Source organism: Pseudorasbora parva, chromosome 20, assembly GCF_024679245.1.
Source record: "Pseudorasbora parva isolate DD20220531a chromosome 20, ASM2467924v1, whole genome shotgun sequence".
NCBI lineage: Eukaryota > Metazoa > Chordata > Actinopteri > Cypriniformes > Gobionidae > Pseudorasbora > Pseudorasbora parva.
This window is the reverse complement of record NC_090191.1, coordinates 25,676,648-25,702,538: the sequence shown is the minus strand read 5'-3', so window position 1 is coordinate 25,702,538 and position 25,891 is coordinate 25,676,648. Positions and strand designations below refer to the sequence as shown.

At 37.2% G+C, this 25,891-nt stretch overlaps 1 protein-coding gene across 6 annotated transcripts in view; it reads left to right on the top strand.

The window, feature by feature from the left end:
* nav3 (neuron navigator 3) overlaps positions 1 to 25,891 on the top strand; it is a 363,919-nt gene that overhangs the window by 288,298 nt on the left and 49,730 nt on the right. For all 6 annotated transcript variants that reach the window (XM_067428267.1, XM_067428265.1, XM_067428263.1 and 3 more), the window contains 3 exons: positions 9,519 to 9,627; positions 16,102 to 16,470; positions 18,921 to 19,052. In XM_067428267.1, the coding sequence (XP_067284368.1) occupies positions 9,519 to 9,627; positions 16,102 to 16,470; positions 18,921 to 19,052 (610 nt within the window). The remainder of the gene's footprint in view (positions 1 to 9,518; positions 9,628 to 16,101; positions 16,471 to 18,920; positions 19,053 to 25,891) is intronic.

Below are 25,891 nucleotides of genomic sequence, written 5' to 3'. Positions count from 1 at the left end.
CACTGCATTGGGAGAGTTTCGGGACAGTTTATGGCTGATGAGACTTAAGGAAGCATTCAATTGTTATTGTACCCTGATCTGTTGAAAACAAATGAAGGAAATAAATACAAATTCTAATTGGTACAGCTAGATTGTAACTCTAAAGTGTATCCAGCGATTCAAGATTATTAGACTTTCTCAGACTTTCCAGATTCATGTATCAAACTGTTCTCTGATTTGCCAAAATACTAAGAGTTTTTGCTATATTTTTTTAATTAACTCTAACATTTTGCTTTTATTGGATTGCTCTAAATTCATACTATATGCTAACAACCATCTTAGTTTGTGTTTTTTTTTTAATTGTAGGATGATGTATTTTAAACAGAAATTAGAAATTCATAAATTTCTATGAGAAAAAATGCCTACTTAAATAGCATGTCTACAGGCTTTTTTTCTACATCTGGTCATGTTTGAAATGCTGTGGTTTGGCCAGTGATGCGTCAGGGAAACCCTCACATGGACTACTTATAGAAGTTAACCTCAGAACACACTTCCTGTTGAAGTGCACTGTGGGTTCCACCCAGTTGTAAAATTTGTTTCACTCCTTGCAACTAAAAGAACAAAATCTATGCATGCACCTGTTCTGTTTTTGCACATTTAGATGGCTGGTTGGTTTTTTGGTCATGCAGCTAGTTATTAAGTTCTATATTATATTAGTACATTATATATTGTATTAGTATGTTAATACCACTATTTTTATACAAAAAAGAAAAGAAAGACCTTTGTTACATTTGTTTAATTTAAATGTTAAACAAACATGTATGGGGAATCTGTATGATAACTATCTCTGTTATGTGTATCTTGTTAATTTTGAGATATTAGGCATGTGTTTTTATGTAAATATAGCTCAAACGTAATGGAAAAATAACATTTTTAAAAATAAATTAATTAATAATATGATATAATATAATGACAATTGTCTATATGAAATATTTAATTTATAAAAAAAAGTATTATATTATATCATATCATATCATATCACATCATATATTATATAATATATTATTTTATATTATATTATATATCATGTTATGTAATGTTATGTTATGTTATGTTGTTATATTTTATTATACTATATATTATATTATATTATATTATATTATATTATATTATATTATATTATATTATATTATATTATATTATATTATAGTATATTATATTATATTATATTATATTATATTATATTATTATATTAATTATATTCTTTCATCAATTACAGTCATTCATCATTATAAAATCATGGTAATAATATTTTTTTGTGATTATAAAATCTTAATGTGAAAATCTAGCTTTTTATATTGAGGGAGTCTCTGTATTGATTTAGAGTCTGCTCTATAAAGCTAAAAATCTCTTTTTGGGGATATATTATAGTCATAGTTCAGCATTTTTTTTTTGGGGGGGGGGGGGGGGATGATTTCCCTTTCCTTTTCCAGTTGAGCTTTATTCTGCAGCATTTCCAAATGCATCACTTTAACACTCCCCACCAGTAGGAAGAGAGTTTTGTCTTACACTATCCACACACACACACACACACACACAAATACCTGTTTGGCTACGAAGGTGTGTGCTGACTCGGTAGCTAACAGCAACAGGAAACCAGCCGTCATTGCTGAAAAGAGAAACACAGAGAGAGGAAAGGAGGAGATGGATAAAGAGAATGAAGCAGCTCACAGCATGTTAAGAGGAGCAGGCGGACCCTGAGCTTGCATATCGGAGCGCGCGCACACACACTCAATCTCTGCTCCTGTCCCTTGGAGCAAGCCACATGCGCTCACTCCAGCCAGTAATTAATAGACGGAGTGTGTGAAGAGACCTCGGTTGCTGGGAGAGAAACAGGAAGAGAGAGAAATGCCGTGAAGGATATGTATCGCAATTTAACTGTAATCTGGTGCAGATCTGCTTCCCGTTAGCCTCCGTGCTGCATTAAAGGGAAGAAGTGCTGGAAGAGGAGGAAGACAGTAGGAGTGTGCTCTCAGCACGTGCACCTGGATGCTGGTTATTGGCTGCGGCGAGCGTGTGTGTGTGTGGGCAGGATGATATTTGAAGCTCTCTGGTGCAAGGGGCAGGTTTGCGACTGAGCTTGTGTGCTGGCTGCCACCTGAGGCTCGCAGATCATGCGAAGAGGAGCAAACTTCAAGATAAGGTAGAAAAAGTGCGAGAGATCATAACGAACGTGTGAAAATATGAAGCGGGGAGCCGACTTTTCTGTGTTCCAGGGCGGCAGCCCGCCTCGCAAGTCACCGCAGACTCTCCCAGACAATCTCAACCTCCGCAAGCAACGTTCACTCGGCAATCTCATGCTGCTAAGTGATGGGGAGCAGAGGGTTTACGCCTTTGAGCTGGATGAACCGCCATGCCCACCTTCATCAGCTTCCGGGATGTCGTCTTCATCACCCTCGCCCCAACATGGCCGAGGCAGCTCTCGTAGACACCCCGAAAGCAGCACCCGAGCTCGGTCACTCTCGCTGTCCCTCACCAAGATGCTCTCCCAGTCTGAACACTCCCTTATACCTGTGCCCTGGGGTCGTAAGTCCAGCCGGATGGCACCTGCACATCAGCACCAGCGGCAGGAGTTGGTGGATAAAGCGGGCAGTGGTAGAAGATCAGATGAGGACACCCAGGCAGGTCATCCGGGCTCTGGAGGAGACTGGGAGCTTGAGAGTGCCAGAGAGGAGCAGGCACAGCTGGATAAAGAGGTTATACTCACTATGCTGGGAGACCTGGAGCAGGTTTTAAATCCGCAGACACGCCGTAAGTGCCATGCCGCATAGCTACACAGAGTCACTCAAACTCACCAGTAACGTACTGTAACAGACTGTGTGCCTTGCTTGTGCGTTGCTGTGGTAATGGTCATATTTATCGCTGAACTCTGGGTCGAGCGTGTGTGTAACTGCATTAGAAACGGTTCTTGGGGATGTCAGGGTGAATTATGGTTCTCTGATTGTGCTATAGGAGAGCATTTAGAAGCCAGATACACCTGCCGGCTATGGAAGCATTGCCAGGCTGTCTGCAGCTCTGATCAATAGCTCTGTTTACCCTCCCGTCGGTGCGATCCATGCTTTTATTCCTCACCCATCTAATATTAACTGTCAACCACAGGGCTGTTTGTTCGCAAGCCCACCATCTCATCTTATTGAAGTAATTCAGTTCCCTGTAGTTCAGTCTGATAGCAGCATTCCTTCACACAGAATTTGAGTTACTGAGGAAATGTTTTAAAGGGGCTATGTCTTACTTGTTTTAGTGGTCACTATTACTACTGCTAATACTTAAAGGACTTGTTCACATGAAATTACAAACTTTACTGGCCCTCGTGTCATTCCATGGCATTTCTTTTTTTTCTGTGAAGGACAAAAAAAAGAAAGATATTTTGAGAGAAAGAAAAATGCTTTTTGGCCATACATTGAAAGTCAGTAGGGTCCAATATTGTTTGGACCCCACCATTCTTCAAAATATCTTCAAAAGAGTGAAATGCATTCAAGTTTGGAAAACATGAGGGTGAGTAAATCATGAATATTCAGTTTTTGATGAACTATCTAAGTTAAGGTTTTGTTCAAATCTCCAAAAGTTTCCAAAAGCCTAAGGATTAAACTCCAGCATGTATCTCAGTATGTACAGTTTTCTACAGACAATAGCACTTCAAATTATACTTTTTTTAAAGGTGCACTATTACTTTTCTAATCTGACGAATGCATTTATGCATCCTATAAAATCCCGTACGTTTACAAAACCTTTGAAGTAATTACCCAAGCAAATAACCAATAAGCAAACACCCTTAGCTACCACATAGCAACAGCAACACCTTAATACTTACTCACAACACATTAGCAACTGCATAGCAACACCTTGACAATAAACAAATACATCGCAGCATCATAATGGCTAACTTTAAACACAACAGATAATGTAAAACTTTTTTTTTTAGTTTCTTAAACAAAAATCTGTTAATATTTACTTTAACATGACAATTTTCTACCCTCTTTCTGACCCTTAGAAATAAAGCCATCTTGACATGGATTAATCCATTATCATTGTTAATATGTTCCTTAAGGTTCATTTATAAAGTTAATAATTATTTGCATAAAAAAATGTATATGCAAAAAAACTATTATTTTCTTCCTTTATTCTGACCCTCTGTCTGAACTTACCCATTTTTAAGGGGAAGCTCCTCAATAAACTTGCCACTGTTATAAGTGGCTAACATCATTGCATAGGAAACGGTATCAACACCCACTCGAGTAAGTGTTTTGTGTTTTGAAAACATTATCCATATAAAACCATCATTTACAGACAATAGCATTATGGAATCATGTACTTATGGTATGTGATGCAGCTGCTGACAGATCCAATACAATTAGCTGCTTCAATTTTCAAGTTTCTTTGCAAACTTTTCATTACACTGTTCCGCGCTGACAAAACAAAATGCCCCGAACAAACATATAATGTTTGGAAATATTAAAATACATTATCCACTTGTTTCCGAAGAGTTTAACTGACACACCTGTCAACTGACTCAAGACTGTGTACTGTCTAGTGTGGACAGCATCAGTGATTATAATTCTATTTGCTTTTGACATGACACAGCACTCACATCCAGTGTTGGCAAATGAGAGCCGCTGAGCAACTAAAAAACAGTGGGCAGGGCCTATGGTGCGATACAGTGTAACTAGTTGTATATGTCCTGCTTTGAAGGCAGTTATATGCTAATGTCCCTTTTAAGATTTTTGCTACTTTGACACTACAGTTCATTTAACTGGCTCTTTGCTATTAGGGCACAAAAAACTGCTGTGTCACACATTTGCATCCCCATGTGCCTTGAAATGAATGCTATGGTACAACACAGCTCTAAATTATGCAAAACACAAGCAGCACAATGCAATCGACACAGATTCCAGTTTGATGCTGTCGACTCTGAGGTTAGCTTTCACACTGGCGCAATGAGGTTAAATCAAAGCAAACGCTCAGCTGCCATCTGATCAGACAGAGCCAGCGGTGTGTCCTCACACCCTCCTTTGCTGCTGACAGGCTGAAGTGGTGCTTACAGAAATGTGTCTTGCTCACCCGGAAGGCAACAAGTGCAGTTATACCACCCAGAGCCTTCTTGATCATCAAATTTTAGAGTCAGAAGCTCTTGTATTGTTTGTTCATATCCAGGACATGCATTGAGAATAGCCATGCACCTGCTAAATGTGTGTGTATGTGTGTGTGTGCTAAATGTTTGTGGGCCCTTTGCTCTATATGTGAGGTAATACAGGAGAGAGAAATTACATTATTTGCCTCACACAGTTTGGCTGAATGGTCCATTACAAGCATATAAAAAAGCCTTCGGGGTAACAGAGCACCTGAGACATTCACAGTGACTCTAAGGGCCCTATCATACACCCGGCGTAATGCGACACCAGGTGCGACGCAAGTGTTTTTTGCTAGTTTCAGCCCAACGCAGTTATCATTTTCACATCCAGCACCACTTTGTTTATATAGCAATTGTATTCACGCCCATCTGTTTGTCCGTGAGCAAGCTGATCTGAAATTTCAGGCAATTGAAATCAACTGAAAAACCTGGTCTAAAGTCAATAGCGTACTATTTTTTGTGTTATTTAAAGGGCACGTTAGTAATAAGCACCTATAAGGGGTGCACAACGTGTGTACACTGCTTATTACACACACAGGGACGCGCAACAGCACACAAGCATTTTTTTAAAATGAAAAATAAAAGGATTTCTGGAGAAGAGTTTAGTCTTTACGCTTGCAAATTCCGCCATGTAAATAGTGAATTCCTCCATGGTGCAAGTGCAACTGTGGCTTTTAAAGGGAATGGGAGATAAGACTAGACTCATATTGGTTTATTGTACATTACGCCCAGAACACACCCATGATTCATTAAGAGACTAGGTACAACCCCTATGGACCATGCGCCTGCAGCCGACCATTTTTTCCATCGTTAAACTAGCAAAAGTGGATTCGGATCGCTCAGATCATTCAAATAGGGCTTTGTATGTAGAACAAACACGCAAATCCAAGGCACTCTTCTTCAAATTATTAAAAAGCCTTTATTTAACTGGCTATTTCATTGTAGAAAATTTAAGAGACATGGGGGATGAAAAACAACGCATGCGTAGCGGCCCAAAACAGACCCAAGACCTCGGCTAAGCACACCCTGAAGAAGGCTGTTTTGGTCCGCTACACGTGGAAGAAGAGTGCCTCGGATTTGCATGTTTGTCCTACATTAATTTCAATCCCCGATCCCAAAAGAGCACCTCCAAACATCTCATTGAACTCCATGAGCACCCCAGACGTTTTTGCAGTTTTTGTATGTGCTCCAAGACCATAGGGATCAGGATGATCAACTAGCTTAATTAGTTAGGTATAGATTTCTTTTCTGTTTAGTTGTTTTAGTGGTAATATTTAATGTGGTGTGCTTTAAAGGGATGAACTTTGAGATGCACCCTTTCAAAAAGGATTTTAGCATGGTTCTGTTACTAAATGTGACAACACAGTAATGTGTCTCCGAAATGTTGCGTCTCTCAAAAAGTCATTCCCTTTACATCATCACCGCTACAGTCATCGTTTATAACAAATCAAACTGTCAGCTGCAAGGAATATAGTTTTGAACAACATTACAGATATTTTTGGAATGTTACTTTATGTATACATTAAAACAGACGTCTTGCAGTGCTTTGCACCTTGACCTTTTAAAGAGGTTGTATCAAAAACAGCTTAACTTCTTCAAATGCATCTCAAAACCTGTCCATTTTGTTAAACTGTGTTTGAAGCTGATAATGCAACATGTGCCCCAGTGTTCAAGACCAGCTTGTCAGCTTTTTCAATTATGATAATTTGTTGGTTTGCAATGTTTCTGTTCTTTACAACCCAGAACGTTACATTCACAGGAATCTCGTCAGTTCTTTTCTGTGGCAGAATATGCATAATTTCATATCGCTCTAAGTTTCCACTCTGGCTTTGTATTGGTTGTCATTCATGACACCCTCGTGCATGATTGTGTTTCTCATATATCTTCAATCCTCTCAGACAGATCTTCCACTCAGACGACTTGAGTCAGTCTCACTTACATGGTTGCTTCTGTTTGTCAGATGGTTCGCCTTCCAAAAAACATTGATTTGACAATGTCTGTGTATAAGAGTCCAGCTCTCTACGCAGCAGCACAGACATGCTAAAACAAAATATGAGGTGACGTCTAATAACACAGAAGAAAAATAAGGTTTGACCTGGAGGTGTTTGACAAGTGAGAAGTGCTGTTGAAAATAGTTCTGGGTGTTGATCTTAATCCGATTTGTTATATTTCTTGTTTTTTCCCCTTTTGCTTTATACTTTTACAGACATAGTGAAAGTAAATACAGTACAATCAGTTTTGATGTAAAGCTTATTTGAATTGCCACATATAATGATAGTTTCATCACAAAAGCAACACACTTGAGATCAGTACACCATATACTATATGATATGAGATTTTATTTATTTAGTAGTGATGAAAGTTGTTTTTATTATTATTAATGTATGTATAAAAGGACAGACGTGACTGGATCAAATAAGCAGGTCTCTGATGGGATGCAGGAGCCATGCAGACCTGCTGTTAGACCCCCTATTGCCATCATCAGCTTGTATGAGTGTCTCTGAGTGTCTTTGTTCAGTGAGTTTAATGCAGTGGAAAAAAAGCACTTAACTGAGCCTCTGCAGACCCAGATCCAGAGTCTGTGTTCTGGTGGTGTTGTGGCCATGAACAAACGAAACATATTTCAAATTAATTGTAAGTTTATTTCTTGTTAGGCCATGATTGCCTTTGATGTATTTTCCTGGCTTCATAAGGATGTTTTTGCAATTTAAAGGGGATTCACTTTTTTAAATGTAGTTAGTGTGTAGCTGTTTGCGCATAAACAACATCTGCAAAGTAACTATGTTCAAAGTTCAAAGCAAAGGGAGATTTTTACTTTTACAGAAATAACTTTTTAAGGTCTACAACAAACGGCTGGTATAGGGATTACAAAAAGCTTCTTCCTGGGCTGGTGACATCACAAACCCTCAAATTTACATAAAACCCGTCCCCAGGAACATGCAACAAAGGGGGTGAGGCCATGAGATGTTGAGAAGAGGAAAAGTTGTTGTAGTAGAGCACATTTGGGAGTCTGCACAAACTGCCACATCCGTCTTTTTCACATTAATTGCAATACAGTACGTAACACAAATGCAATAGCATGTCATAAAAGCAAGATTACAACGTAAGTTATAACAGTAGAAAAACTAAACTATACACGCTATATCTTTATGCAGCATATATGCGCTGGCTCTAAAGGGATCTTACAACAGTTCCCACATGAGCAATTTATAGATTATCATGACAGAACATGCTAATCAAGGATTTGAAGATGGTTAACTCCATATCAGCTACATAATTCATCAACTAATACAATTAATCAACTAACCCTTCATAAAGTTATGTTGCATTCTCCATTGTCACTTCTTCTCAAGTCTCTCCATCATTGTCCAACTCCGGTTTGAACATTATATCCTGAACAGTTTCTGATATTTTCAGTGCGTGTCTGCATGATGTAATCGGAGGTGCTAACACAAGCTCTTGAAGCTCCACCCTCTTATTGAAAGGGGGCTCACCCTCAAAAAGTGACAAATTTAACATGCTAAAAAAATTATCTTTAAGTTGAAACTTCACCTACACACAACATCAGAGACTTACTTTACATATTGTAAAAAGTGGCATAATAGGGCCCCTTTAACATTTAATTATTTATTATAAGTGAACAAAACAATCGGGAGCTTAATAAACATCATGCCCAGCAGTTGAGAAAATAGAGAAAAAAGATAGATATGCTTTGCTGTCATTTGTGTGGAAAACATGTTAATGTTTAAACAGTCTTTCTGGAGTGATTTCATTTTAAATGAATCAGTTGAGTGAATAATTCAATGACGCATTTACAACACGCAATAAGACACTCGCTGGTCAATAACAATAATGCTGTTACCTGCAGAAAAGGTTCTGTGAATGAATAAGTAAACTACTCTTTTTTTTTTGAGGGAACAGATTCAAATCATTCGAATCACAGAGATAATTCAGAATTCAAAGCACTATTGAGTTCATACCTGTCCAGAAAATGAGGATGAAAATATGTGCAGTCAAATTTGACAGATTTCTGCTTTATTGGCAAATCATGCTCCAGCCAAACTTTGAGCCTGGCTTAGGGGTTAAGAAGTGGTGTCATAGCGCATGGATTACTCCGTGCTCCGCTGAAAAGTGATGACCGTGAAATCTGTCCCTTTATCCCATCAGCTGCACAGCAAGCTGTAACTTCAGCGTCTAAGTTGACATGCAAGAGCAGACAGCCTCCTCTCACTATCCGCTGGCCACAGCATGTTTGACTGGTTCATATGCCGAGTCTGTTTTGCCTTCCAGACTATTTTCAAGCAAGCGTCTGTAACAGGGTAACCAATGTTTTCTTTCCTCTGTCCACCAGGGGAGGATCCAGAGACTAGACGGATGCGTACAGTCAAGAACATCGCCGATCTGAGACAGAATCTTGAAGAAACCATGTCCAGTTTACGTGGGACGCAGATTAGCCACAGGTGAGTGTTAGTTCAGTGGAATGCAAAGAGAAAAAAATATCAACAAATGGTCATTTTCAGGCTAGTTAATGCTGGTTTGGGGCTAGTTTAGCTGATGGACTGGCAAAATATAGGTGGTAAGCTGGTGGACCAGCATGGTCTTCTTTAGGAAGCTTTTTGCAATGATCCTTATCCATCAAAATGAGTAAAACATAATGAAAAGAAAGTTCATTAGTTCCAAAAAAGTGACAGCTGCACTTCTAAAAAAAAAAAAAAAAAACAGGGTCTCTTTTGCCAATTTAATTTATTTAAAGACGAAGCTCAGTTTGGCACTCACAAACAATGAAAACCCTCACTGTGCCAACATCTTTGCTAACAAAGACGCCCTCATTGTGAAATGAAAAATGCTCTCTATTTTTGTCAAGTTAATCATTTATTAAAACCATATTGCCTATAAGACCCAAATTCCCAAACACCCAATTTCACCCAAAATACTTAAGCGTAACCACATTTGTCCAGCTCTGGGATGGCCTATTTCTGCACCTCTCTCTTTATCTCACTCACAATGTGAATGTAATTTCACAGGAAAGTGGTTCAGAGGCAGCGCTCTGACATGACAGATGGTGTTGGCCCTTTCTCTCTATTTCCCTCATGGGGAGCATCTTCTTTGGAAATCAATGCTTGGCCTTTTTGTTTTTTTTTTGTTTTTCGGAGCACATTACTTCTCAAAGGAGCCAAAAAGGTGTTAGACACTTCCTCACACTCCCTCACCGTAAAGCTAACGAGTAAAGCCCATGAATCAAAAAATGGCATCCTTTTTTTGTTGTATGGAGTTCATAATGCTCAGATATATGTTGTTGACACGCTGCTGTCAGAATGAAGATGAATAAACTATTAATCGTTGGGGCAAACTAAAGAGAGTAATCCAGTGCAATATATATATATATATATATATATATATATATATATATATATATATATATATATATTAAACATACAGACTGGCATAGATGGAAAGATAGCGATCCAGCTAATTGTAGGGAAAAGCTCCATTTTCTCCATTGTGGCATTGTTCGGTTGTCAGGAATTTGACCTGTGGTTTTCTGAGACATTGATCTACTATATGGATTCCATCATATATCTCACAGGAGCTTTTATAAATTGCCTTCCATTCATCTCCAAACATACAGTACCGCATGATTGGTATACAGTCTGGAAGAATATGTTCTTTCAGAATCCCCTGCACATACATGCTCGGAAAGCCACAAAGCTCTATTGATCTGAACCTATTTTCGTGTTTGGAGGGTTCTCTTAACTTAAATATTGTATTGATTGATGTTTAAAAGAAATTCCTTAGTATATGAGTTTGAGATTTTCAAGGTTTTGCACTAATGAAAATCATTTTATTATCATTTTGTCTATTTAATTAGTAATATAAATAAATAAATAAAAAAAATATATATATCATTATCCCAGATTTTCATTGTAGTCTCAGGCTTTTGGACATCACTGTATACATAATGCAATGCAATAATAACAAATAAGTTGAATTATTGCTGAAATGTATTTATCACATATTTTACACAGTGTTTGCCTATAATTCACTAAAATATTTGCATTATGAATTGACATATTTCAGAACAGTTCCTGTTAATTACAAAGCACGCATGATTAAAATTCCTGATGTAAGAGGAAGTTGCAATTAGCATAGCTCTTTCCTCACTGGTAGCTTTTACAATTGTGTTCCCATTTCAACAGGCCATTCGATTTCTGTCCGTTCGTTCGAGGCATAGCAGAGGAGGACGGCAGACTCAGAATAATGCTGCAGTCTTACCCTTTCACAGTTGCTGTAGCATGTTGCTAAGAGACGGGAGTTGTCGAGAAGACGAGACATCAGGAATATATATAGAGGAACTGTCAGCTGTCATGAAGAGTGACATCAGAGAGGGAGATAAATGCTGGTGACTTGGCCAGAGGGTGATTCGGGAGATCAATAGATTAGACAGAGCAACCTGCCGAAATGTTCTGCATCCAGTGACGTTTACTTACTCAAGATTTATGATTTATGTTCTTGGCAAGCCATAAACCTCAGCTAATACACTTTCTGTTGACTTTGATTTGTGGACTGAAAGGGAAGTCATTGTTTCTTAGTTGGTCTGGGTTCTTTGTTCAACACTATTGGGAGTAGTAAGTGTACCGTACTGCAAGATGCTCACATTACATACTTCAGCGGACACTTTTAGAAAATGCTGGGTGACTGCAGAACCTGATTTCCCCCAAGTGCAACATGTTCCCGGTGCAACATCCTTGTTGATCGCGGAACAACATTCTTATCAACCAACCAATCAGATTTAGGGGACAAGTTTACAGTTTATGTCAAGTTTAGGCTTACAACCATGGTTAGGTGCTTCTAAATCAGTGTTATTAACCTATCATTTCCCATTGATTTTAGGGACAATGTATGGTTAGATTTAGTGGTGGGGATATGGTTAGAATTTTCATACAAGAACGTGCCACAACCTGATTTTGCCGAGTTAGGCGTGTAACTGGGTACAAACATTTTCTTGATCCCAAAACTAAATTCATATCTGAAAATGTAATCCTAGCCATATTCTTACCCCTAAACCTAAACTAACAATTAACACTATTTTACAGTTATTATTAATTTATTATAAAATATTTCAAATTATATAAATCAGTGTTGTTTTAGATTGAGTTATAAACTATTTTAGTAGTTATTAATATTATGCATTACCTTGTATTTTTATATTTTCCATTTTTATTTTAATTTAAAGCTAATGTGCTAAGTTCACTTTTATTAGCTTTGTGTCTTTTTATATTTTTATTTAGCTTTAATTCATTTATATTTTTTTGTAATTTTAATACTTCAGCTTGTACTTATTTATTAAGTATTATATATATATATATATATATATATATATATATATATATATATATATATATATATATATATATATATATATATTTATATATATATATTAGGGGTGTCAACAATAATCGATTCGACGATGCATCGCGATGCGGGGCATGAACGATTCAGTATCGATGCGGCAAAGTGCCATAATCGATTATGTCACTGTTTATTTTCTGGCGGACAATACAGTTGTGAAGTTTCAAATGGAAGGCGGACATCTGGGCACATTTTGGATTTTATGAAGGGAATGGGAAACTAGACAAGTCTTACGCGGTGTGTAAAATCTGCCACACTAAAATTAAGCACGTTGGCAATACAACTAACTTTACGAACCATGTCGATTGTTGGCATCCTTGACAACAACAACACAAAAAGTCAACACATCCCAGCCAAGAATTGAGGAGTCGCTAGTGTCAGCATTGCCACACAACTCCAAAAGAGCAAAGAGGATCACACGATCGGTGGCATGTTTTATAGCGAAGGATCCACGACCCTTGTGTGCAGTTTAATTTTGATGCATCGCAATGCAGCGTAGAATCGAATTGAATCTAATCGTTACCTGGTGAATCGTAATCGAATCGAATCGAATCGTGAAGGCAGTGCCAATGCACACCCCTAATATAAATATATATATATATATATATATATATATATATATATATATATATATATATATATATATATATATATATATATATATATATATATATATATATATATATATATATATATTTAGATTTAGATTTAGATTTTATTTCAGCTTTATTACAATTACCCAACATCATTTTGAATAGTCTTAGTTCTAGTTAATGAAAACAATGCTGGAATAAGTGACCATTAATTGATGCATTACAGGCAAATTAATATATTGTACAAAAAAACATAGTATATTTATATTTCATAGTACATTAATTTACAATAATAAAGCCTGTAAGAATGTTAATTGTTAGCTCATGATATCAAAACCTGAAGTATCCCTGCCCTGCTGCATAAATCCATCGAATCCATTTCTGTCAATGCCCTCTTCTGTTTTTACATGCGTGCTTCTCATTTTTATGTGTCTTGTCCACATATTTGCACCGTTTTTATAACAGCTCCAACCCGAATGAACCAACCTCATATGTTCAGAATACCAAATTCAATATTACTGTTCAAATATGTATGTGTTTGTGTCCTATATCTCTACAAGATAGATATGAGTGTGACCATCACTGGCTTGGTATCCGTCCTTTATTGCTGCTGAGTCACAACTCTCTGGAGTATTTCATAACAAGAGCATCCACACAAGCAGAACATGCTTCGATAGACACACACTTAATGCAAATATACCACAGCACAACAGAATAACACTAACCCTTTCTGTAAATGAGACCTTGAAATCAGTACATGTATTTTAGGTCTGCTACTAGCTTGCTTTTTCACGGTATTTGAAAGTGTATTTTTTTTGTAGGATGTTGTTAACCAGCTTACATGCTGGCTAACCACTAATGAGATTCGTTCTGAATGGACTTTGATGGTGAGGGATATTAATATGCCGGTACTGTAGTCATGACAACATCGCCTTGGTGCTGATGACTTATTTGTTAAGTGACACTCATTTTTGACCCCCTGCTGTTGTCCCTTCATGCATAAAACTGACTGTCGTATTATTAGGGATTTGTTGGGTATATGCATGTAGAGATTGTTTAAACAAGCTATTTCCTATTCATGAATTTGTATATTTAATGGTTAATATGTATGTGTTCTAATATGAAATAGAACCTGAAAATGTCCCCCAGAAATTGAAAATATGTCTGTAATGTGATTGTCCCACCACTAGAGAGAGCTGTTGCAGGACAGTCTTCTTGTATGATGGGCGTGTCATTATGGGCGTCTGCATTTGAGCATCTGTCCATATTCTGTTTTCTCACACGTTCCCGCATCAACAAGCTTGTGAACGTTTGGAGACACCTATACACACATCAGTTCACACATTTATATTCACACAATCAAAGACACATGGAGCACTTCGCGAAGGTCAGGAGGTCAGACTGAAGTTTTGCTCGTGCTAACACGCTTGTTGATGGGCTTCTGCTAGTTGAAGGGGATTAGACATGACACGATGAGAATAGCTTCCATTTTACGCAGAGCAGCAAACAAACACAGCCACATCGGCAATCTTTCTGCTTCAGCTGGGTCCTTCACACCGCGCTGAACACTCACAACATACACATCTATCTATCTATCTATCTATCTATCTATCTATCTATCTATCTATCTATCTATCTATCTATCTATCTATCTATCTATCTATCTATCTATCTATCTATCTATCTATCTATCTATCTATCTATCTGTCTGTCTGTCTGTCTGTCTGTCTGTATATCTATCTTTAATGTATTTAACAAACATGTTTTGATTTAGTCTTTAGTTTAGCCTTTATTAATGCTAAATCTTTTTTGGTATTTAGAAATGGTACCATAGTGAGACCCTTTTTTCTAGAATTTACTATAATAATACACTGCATGTTGTTTGGGTTTTGAAATTTCATGTAAATGCCAGTATGAATAAAATCAAGGATCAATATCAGTGCAGAAGGGTATTACTATCTGATAACCTCACTCTAAAATGGTACGACCACAGTACAGTTATGGGTAAAATATGAATGTATTTGAAACATTAAAGGTGAAGTGTAATTTCTTCACCACTGTGGAACCAAACTAGCCTGACAAGCCAGCAGATTAAATTTGCTGCCGCTAGGGTGCGTCTAGATTTCTAGGCTAGAACCAAACTGCTTTGAAAGCTGTGTATTGGAGTCTGTGTATTAAGCTACCCATTAGCATTAGCCCTTGCTCTCCTAGTATTTACTACAATAAAAAGGTTTGGGGTCACAAAAATTAAAATTGATAAAATTTGACAGTAAAGACATAATCAACATTTCAAATAAATTCTGTTGTTTTTAAAACATTCTATTTTTTCGAAGATTTCTCAAAAAAGCATTTTATAACAATAAGAAATGTTTCTTGAGCAGCAAATCAGCATAGTATAATGATTTCTGAAGGATCATGTGACACTAAAGATTGGAGTAATGATGCTTAAAATGCAGATTTGCATCACAGGAATAAATTACATTTAAAAATATATTCACATAGAAAAATCATAGTATTATTTCAAAAATGTAGCTTTTACTGTATTTTTGATCAAATAAATAAATAAGTCTTATTTTTAAAACTTTTGTTTTACGTTTCCTCTTGGCCGCAATTGTTTTAGTGCGAATCACCTCACATTTGTGTATTAATCATATAACTCTTAGCCAGTTTAAAATTAAAAATGCGAGACAGTAGGTAGATATTTTAAACACCAAACTTTACTTTAGAAACAGTGCTGCATTGCAGGGTACAGATTGGTCCTCAAACTGTCTAGCAAACATCTCACATTGGCACAGGTTTTGGATATGTATACCTTTAAATGGCAAGTCAGCTGTTTTATAAGCAGGATATTGATTTAATTACCCAAATCCGTCTGCAGCTCCCAAAATCTCTCATCTAATCTTCTTCCCTTCCTCCCTTTTTTTTTTCTAGTACCCTTGAGACAACATTCGACACCACTGTAACTACAGAAGTGAACGGTCGTGGCCTCCCCGCCCTCTCGAGCCGCTCTTCCCCCATGTCTTGGCGTCTCGGCCAAGGGCCGAATCCTCGTCTTCAGGCCGGCGATGCTCCTAGCTTCACCCCGCCCAGATCCAGTGCTTGCACCACGGGTCGCTATGGTGACTCATCGAGGTTGTTATACACTGCCCCCCTGAGGAGAGCGGCGGCCTCAGGGGTTCGAGGATCAGAGCCGGGGGAGAAAGGTGGGGTTTCTGAGGTGGGGCCAGAGGTGGACGTGACTGGATACGGGAGCGATGGTGACATACTAGCCAAGAATGTACATGCAGATGATATCAGTGGGTAAGACACTACGGAATTAGAAACCATGTTGGATAACAAAGCATGAAGAAACAGCACCTTTTTTTGTTGGTGCTTTTAAAGAAATTAATACTGATTCAAATCGATCAAAAGTGACAGTAAAGACATTTATAATGTTACAAAATATTTATTTTTAAAATAAATGCTGTTCTTTCTATTCATCAAAAAATCCTCGGGGGAAAATGCATCACAGTTTCCACAAAAGTATTAAGCAGCAAAACTGTTCTACAGACTGTTCTGTTTCTACATACGTAAACTAAACTGTGGTATTCTCATATAGTTTACGCAGGCCAGTCAAACTATCAATCACTTTTTCTGTTGCTGCAGTGTTCATAAAAAGAAAAATTAAAGATCGATTTATAACATTTATGTGCATTCCATCAAAGCAAAGAGGCAGTACAGCTGTTTCACAATATCCTTATATGGGTGAGAAACACTCATACACCATCATATGTCTCTGTTTGGAGGAATAGCTCAGGGTCACATATACATCACTGCGTGATGCACTATTGCTTCTGCCCTTGCTGTGTCTCTATGCTGATGAATAGACGGCGAGAAAGAAAAAAACATTAGAAATGACTCACATAGGAACAAAAGTATGTACCTGTACCTGAAGAAACTTGCATGAAAGTGATGGATTTGGGGATACTAAACACAATTAACTCAAAGCTACTTAAAACAGCAACTAGCTGAAGTATTACACTAATTATTGGAATGTTAATGTTTTTTTGTATTCTCTAATAATTGGCATTTTTATATTTCCCTGATTCTCACCAAAGAGAATTACATAATGCACAACACATTGTTATTGTTTACATACTATTAAAATATTTAGTATTTTAGTATTTTATTATTTATTTATATTTTGTTTAGTTTAGTTTAGTTTAAAGAAACAATATGTAAAAAAAAACTCTGCATGCAAGTAAACAAAAAATATGTGAAAAATTAACATAAGGCATAATTATTTTTATTATCAGTAGTAGCCTATTATTATTACATAGAGACATAGCTAAATCTACTGTACAACAGAAGCCTAATGTATTTCTTTCCATTTCTTTAAATTAAACCAAACTTTTATTTTGACGAGTTGCCGTGAAGACCTTTGACTGTCTGTGTTCAACATATGACAATATCATGTTTTCTTAAATGAAACAGTAGATTCACATGAAGTGGCGGTTTATGCGTCTGTGACACGGCAGAGGCTAAAAAGACAGTGAGTGTCACACATGTGTGCGTGTGGGCATATATCTATGTGTGTGTGCGCACACGCAAGAGCTGCAAACGAAAGCTCGCATCTGCCCATCATTCACACAGAGACCAGAACATGCACGAGTAATATTTAAATAGTATTTTGCAGTTTAATATTCACAGACACTAGTATATATTTGGCTACAGTCTGGAGCCCTGCGTGTAGATAAACACGGAAGCTGCGGGTACTGAAAATACACGAGAGTCAGTACTACCGGTACTACAGAAATGCTGGTATTGTCACATTTTTTTTTATTTCAGTACCGACTTGGTACCGAACCGTTACTTGTGACATCCTAAACACGGACCATGTCAGTGACATACACATATTGCCCTCTTTATCCGGGTTATTTTGTATAAACCATGGAAACACCAAAGACACTTTAATATATTATGTGTTTTACAGGAGAGCAACTGTTTGGATGCATCATCGACAAAAAAACTATACCATCATTCATACCAGCATTGTTACCTATCTCAACACACAACACAGTCTTATTGTTTAAATCTGTTATTGTTGATTTACCACAAGTACCATGTTTTACCATAACTAATATCGATCTAGCTTACTTCAGTCTTATAGTAGCTGCAGAGTGAACGCACAAAGTAGCATTATAAAAACTTTCAACACACTCAAATGTATCTAATATGATAAGCACCACTGTGTTACCACATACACATGACTGAAAGAAGTTGAAGCGGTTTTCTGCGGCATAATAAAAGCTCCACTGCTCTCAAGCCGAGGGTCGCACTCGTCTCTTATTAGCAATCGCTTCAACGGCCTTGTTCCACTCCAACAACTTTCAACCTACCCCATTTCATACTACAGTAACGCTAATAAATCATATCCATGAATATGATTTCTGCCCAAGCCTGTCAAACTCTTTTCCACCAGCTGTAGAGTAGAAGACATCTCCCATGATTCCGCAAAATCAAGACGTCATCAAGCTACGCCTTTGTTTTGAATAAGTGACCTCTAGTGGCGAAAATTTCATATTGTGCCGTTAGGGTTTAGTAAAAAAAATTCTTAATTTTTTCATCTTATATTTATATTTTATTAAACACTGTTAAATCTAGCAACAAAGTTGAGTAAATTATATATAAAAATAACCTCACTTCTATTAAGCCCCTGACAAATGCCCACAGATAATAAATCACTGTGCATTTGTCTTTTAACCATTAAGGTATCACACAGACGGAGGTCTTTACTCTCGGAATGTCGACCTTTACTCACGAAATGTTGGTCGCCCACCTGAGATGACGCCAACTCGAGAGGTCGTTCAAAAAGGAGTCAAAGAGATGCAAGGGGAAGACAGGTAAGACTTCCTGTTATGGATCAAATAAATAGCAATTATTCCAGTGGGTTCACCAATAAATGTATTTCATGATTGATTACAGGAAGTGTTTGTAGACATTTTAAATGTGTACATTTACACTATAGCAGTACTGTGTGATTCAGCAGTAGAGGTAGTGGATTTCCACGCATTCACGGTCTCTGACAGGCTATGAAACAGCCAAGTGCTGAAAGGTTAAGTGGAAAGCTCATTTAAGAAAGTAAGAAGTTCTGACAAGATTTAAATGAATGTGTGACACTTTCCGTAACTGTGGAATATTGGAAATTTTTTAGAAAATGGAGTTCATTACATTGCTGGTCTCCTTCACTGTGTCATTTGATAATAAGACCCATACATTTTTAGCAGAAGCTCTAATCCAAGTGATTTATATGAATGGAAAACCATTTTGTGACGTCTAATTCTTTGAGGACTTTAGCAGAGTTCAGATCAGGTGATGAATGAGATTCGGCAATGGACGGTGGACTTTATCTTTGCTATAGATGAGAACAGATAAATCTGCTGTCAAGCAGATTAAAACAAATAGTTAGTTGAGACTTTTTGTTATTATATAATGTATAATAGTTTATTATATAGTAAAATTATATATTAAACAAAATTGTGACCCATGCTGGCAAAACGAGTCGGAATACGCGTGTGCTAATTATGAACTACAGGTAAAACAAGTTAAATATTTTTTAGGTTTTCACAAAAATGTGTTCATTAAGCGATCCCAATGCTCCAAATACCAATTAAACATCTAAAAGTATGTTTATTTGTACATTTTCAAAGAGGAGTACCTTTACCTTGCCCATGAATAATGCTGTTTTTCTCTACTCCCTTCTCGGCAATTGCTGTTTCCCCTCAGCAGGTTTGGTATTGTTGTAAAACGCTGCATTCCAACTTTGTGAATATTCATAGCTATGTTTCAATGCTTATTTAGCCCAGAAATCCCCCACTTAGACAGGAAGGAACTTTTTGACTAACATGCATACTGTCATAACAGTCTTGTAAACAGTATTTACAAGTCGTTTAGGGTTGTCATAATTAATTCCACAAAAACTAAATTAAAAATATGTGTGTAATATACCAATACCTTGTTTACTTACTTCTAGTAGTTCCTCAAAAGAAGTTGATATGAAAAGCTCCGATGCAAACATTTTTTGTTTACATATTTACAATAACCTGTATGGTCTGAGACTACAGTATTAGCTGCTTAATTTGGAATTTTCTTGCCATTTGAGCTGTTTCCGTTCCTCATCAGTGTTTTTCAGAACGAAAAATTCAGGAAACCGGCGCAGTCTCAAGCCTCAGGGAGGGATTGTATTTTAGTTTTGCCTCCAGTAACAGTCAGTTGCTCGGTGGATAAGGATCAGCTCTGCTGAAGGTCCCCAGACTGAACCTCGGTCCCCAGACTAATGAACCCTACCTGTCCAGAGGGGATGTGATTGAGAAAAACTGTCAGCTCAGAGCCCATGCCAAACTGGATAGGCATTGGGAAATATCTCTCTCTCTCTCTCTCTCTCTCTCTCTCTCTCTCTCTCTCTCTCTCTCTCTCTCTCTCTCTCTCTCTCTCTCTCTCTCTTTCTCTCTCTCTCTCTCTCGCTCCAATTCATTCACTCTATAAGTAGTTTATTTGAAAAGCAGCTCATATATGCTATTGCTCTGAATGATTACTGAATCTTTAGTAGTCAGTACTTGTGTGTTTTATGGTTAGAATTTCACCAACCCCTGACTCCCTGACCAATTACTAGCTCTAATTGGAAAGATAAACATGATCCCTGTGTGCTTGTTCTCTATGCGATGTGATGTTATAGGGTGGAGGGAGCAGGAGGTTCCAGAGGGACTCATTACGGTTGCTGCTTAATGTCGTCCCAATCCGTCTCTGACTTTTCCTTGCGATGCAATTATAATATACAGCTAAACCCATCACACTGATTTTGGCTGCAGAAATATGAATAATATTGTAATCTGAATACTATCTCTTTACCTTAGCCCAATTCACAACAATAAGCTTGGAATAATGTGTTACAATTTGAGTGGTACTGGTGGATTTCTGTAAGAAATTCAAGCAAGTTAGTAGTAGTATGGCATGTGAGGATGCTGCAGGTGGTGGATCATTTATAGCGTTTTCTCACAGCACCTGGAATAATTAAATTCATAATTTTGATGGCGGATTGTAATCCAGAAATATCCAAACGACAATCATCAGTGACATTTGCAGATTCACCTGTAATCAAAAGCAAAAGATTACTGTACAGAAAATGAAATCTACAGGTAATCCTAATACACACTAAATATACATAGTCATGCAGTACTGATATTTATATCATAAACAATTTGAGAACAAAGTATAACAATAATAATATTTGCACAGTTTGATGTGATATGAGCTGAGCGATCCTTAGATTTACTCTGTTTATAGCACGATTTATTGTAATGCTTTTTTTGGTCAGTTGGTCAGAACAAAAGTGGCAGACATGTTAATAACTTGTTCAGATGAGATTTTGCGGGGGGAAATCTTATTTTGGTCCTACTTCAAGACATAGAATCTGTGATTTCGAAGTACAGTATCCACACCGGTGCGAGGAATGAATGACTCGCGCATTAGTTTCACTCCACAAAACATTAAATTCATCCGCGCTTAGGAGCTGTGCCGATGCACAACCCACATAAAGACGATAATTCCGCAAATAATTGCAATTGCAGGTTTCAAACACAGATGGCGACAAAGAGGCAACATTTTTGGACTGCAGCTTTAACTTACATTTACATTTACATTTACATTTACGCATTTGGCAGACGCTTTTATCCAAAGCGACTTACATTGCATTCAAGGTACACATTTTACATTATTATCAGTTCTTACTTTCCCTGGGAATCGAACCCATGACCTTGGCATTGCTAGTGCTACGCTCCACTGGTTGAGCTACAGGAAAGCCGTTAACTGCTGTTTTCTCAATGCTCTCATTTTTGTTGTGCATTAAATTTGTTATTGAGAGGGAAGCACGCAGCACATACGGCTCTGGAAAAAAGAGACCACTTAACATTTAGAAATCAATGTTAAGTGGTCTCTTATTCATCCAAACAACACTCTCAGCAGTGTCGGGATGTTCGTTTACAGTATATCGCTGCAAAAGTATGTCCAACTTTTTTTTACCTCGGAGCAAAAAGACTTCTTTTTGGAAAGAAAACTTTTCCATGAGTATATTGGGGCACTGAATCATGTTCAGTCCCTTGTACGTTATGTGTGCATGAGCACAAGAAGTTGCTAGCTGCAGTTCACTTAACGGCCACCGGTGTCGCTAATAACAAGGATTTCTGAATTCTTTTTAGGCCACTTTTGATTGACCCTAATGAGAGGACAGGCAACAGTGAGAGAGAATCAAGAATTGTTGTGAGCCAGACATAAACTAGCATCGCGTATACATGAGCTTAAAGGCAAAGGTTGAATTGTCGACATATGCAGCTGAGGTTAGAAAAGAATATTGTTTCACACGCTGGAAGCTCACTTATTTTCATCTGTTTGAATAAAAAAAGCCAGTCAGTAGCGTGTTTGCGCATTGGCAGTGTCTAGTAGCGTAAATGTGGCTGTCATATGCTTTGAGCGACCATCTGTGTGTAGTACCTCAAAGAGTGTGACTGCTGAGATTTGGGCATTTAAACAAAGCTCACTCTCTCTCTGTCCTGCTGCGGCGTGTAGCTCAGTTTGAATCCCTCAGGCTGGGGAAAATGAGATTATTTCAATCTGCGGTTGCCCTTTTAAAACCCTGACTGCTGAATAAGCAGTGATGCATCCACGGCCAACAGCAACACGTCTCCCGTATAATGGCCATAATTTTGCTTCGTAAAAATACGGTCTGAAGTACAAAAGTGGGCTGCGGCTACTAAATCTTAATCTCACAGTGTTGTGTTTAGTAATCCTGTAATAATATTCATTAAAAAGACAAAAGACTGTGCTGACTTGTATGAAACAGGTCACTTTACTGTCATAAAGCCGTTGCAGGCTGAGTGTTATGGGAATTTAGTGCTTGTCTGACAAAAAGTTATGTATCATTGTGGTGATGTCTGAAAATCAACTGCCATGAGATTAATCCAATGGTGGCTAAAAGTCTTTGGCTATAAATACTCCCATCATGCAACATAGATGAGGCATGGCTAGAGGCAGCTCTGTGGTTAAGAAAGCAGGACCCGTACGACAGCGCGCAGACATGAATAAGTAAAACCCTTCACTTTTAGACTCAGAGAAAGACGCAGGCTGCTTATGACAGCTTGCTCGGCATTTTTGTACTTGAAAGGAAAGCTTTGGGGATTGGTTTGTGTTTATTCGTGAGAAGGGAGTGTGAGAGAAGGGTTTGTGTCTGTTTGAAGGACTGATGCTTAAATGATCTGTGGTTTTGTTATACTGTGGTAAACAGCAGGAGGATGTGATTTTACAGGCATTGACAAAGACTCCTATTAGGCAGAAGAGGTTTGCGACTGATTCAGTATTTTAACACATAAATATATTATTCCAAACTGAAAATGATTCAGAGTCCTGCACCTTCATTGATCACAGTAAAATGGAGTCATGGAGTTCTTTCAGGTTATAGATGATCACCGCACCATCTCATTTGCTACAGGAAATCACTCACTAATTGAGATTCATTTGCCCGCTTCATAAATGAATAGCTATTCTTACCATGTTCTCCAAAGCTTCTGCTTTAACTCATTATTGATTTATTTATCATTAATAAATCATTATTAACTCATTTATTTTATGATTTATTTATTTTATTTGTTTGAACCCCTCTTTTATTACAACACAACTATCTGATGGTAGTTCAGAAACTGCTCAGATTCAGTCAGTCATTCCTAAGTTGATCTGATGCAAAACGTTAAGTTTGTAAGTTTGTTTAACTGATTCATTAGACAAAGTATCTCAAAAGACGATTTGTTCATGAATCAGACTGCTTTGATTGAGCTAAATGCTTGTTTTTGAGTTGTCTTATGATCAAGATGCACTGTTTTTTTACTGTCTCCAGTCAAATTTCTCCAATAACCTGCATACGTCCAGTGCTCGTATTCTCATTTTCTTTCTGATCATAATTCATACCCGTTTACATTTTTAAAAGGATTTGACTGATAAAAAAGATTGCAAAGAAAAATGTTCCATTCATTTTGGAAAATTATATACACAGTAATCATCAGTATATCTCCTCTCCAGTCTCTGAATATGTCCAAATGTTCAAATCTTTTTACATTTTTAACTAATTTTAAGTGGCATTTAGTTAACTAGGTACCCGGAGCTCAATGAAAATATACCAAACCGGAAATAAATGAGAACTGTGTCATGAAACTCAGTGCAATTAATCCATTATGTCAAGCTGTATAGCCTGTTTTAGTTTGAAAATTCATATGTTGGATTGGTAATATTTTCACATTCAGAATCCAGCTGAAGACCAGTTTAGTTCAAAGTTCATGGGTCAAAAACATTTATTCGTATTAAAGCCAAATACATCAAGTATATAAGGAGCGTTTAAATGTATGAACCACTGTAAAAAAAAAAATAATAAAAAAAAAAATAAAATTGTTGGTTTAACCTAAAAAAGTAAGTAACCTGGTTGCCTTAATTTTGAGTTTATTGAAATAAAAAAAATGCATTGATACAATGAAGGAAATTGGTTTAATAAATAGAAACTTAAAATATTATTGTATCTGAACCACATAAAAAATGTGATAAATCATGAAAATAGCACAATTTGACATGCTTCACTGAGTCTTAACAAATAAAACACGCAATTACCCAATATGCTTACAAAAATGTGTATATAATATTTGAATAAAGGTTGTCGATTCTTAAAAATGTTAATTGTATTAACTCCAATTAAACCGAACTAAAAATAAACTAAAACTAAAAATTAACTAAAAAATTTAAGGCAACCAGGTAACTTAAAAAAAAAAATTACAGTGTAGGAGATACAATGCTGACTGAAAAATTGATAGGTACTTTTTAAACCCTTTTTCCAAGAGAAAGTTTGTCTGTATTTGAAGTCTCCAGTAACACTTTGCAATATCCAGCCATATCCGTCATGACTCCCCATGCTAAAACCCCCTGCCAGCCTTTTGGGTTGTGTTTCCTTCCTGCTGCCTTCAAACCATCCATCAAAGTCCACCAAACCAACTATAATCTGACTCTAGACAGTTTCAGTTCAACCAACATGGTTTCTTTCCTCAATAGTAACAGGTTAATAACATTTTGTTTACTCTTGAGCATTTTCTGCTTAATCCATCCTCATTTTCAATACACAAGGTTTGTTGGTGTGTCTATGTAAATCTCCTCTCTTCTAACCCCCCAGGGATGTTAAATACTAACTAAATAGAGCAAGCTGCTCAGATGCTTATTTTGTTGTTCAGCACTTTTAAGTTTTGAACTTCAGCCACAAGCATTTATAGAAGAGCAGAGTAATTATTGTAAGTTCACCTGGGATAAACCCTGAAGAGTGCTGCCTCGGTATTTCACTATTCCCTTTTGTCCTTTGTGTCTTTAATAAAGTTTCTGTAGGACAGTAAGACTTCAGGCCTGTTCACACCAAAAACGATAAAGATATAGTTCTAAAAATCATTCTAAATGTAAAAGTATAGCAGAGTCCAAACAGGTGCGTCACTAGCAATTTTGGGCCCTACGAAAGAATATGAGATTGGGCCCCCACCGCCCCAAACATACAAGCCAATTCAGCTATCCAAAATCTCGGTCTGCAATTTAACGTTATCTTTTTTTTCTGAGTCCTTTTTAAATTGTTTCATTTAGAAGTAAACATTTCTATAGAGAAGTATGTCATGTC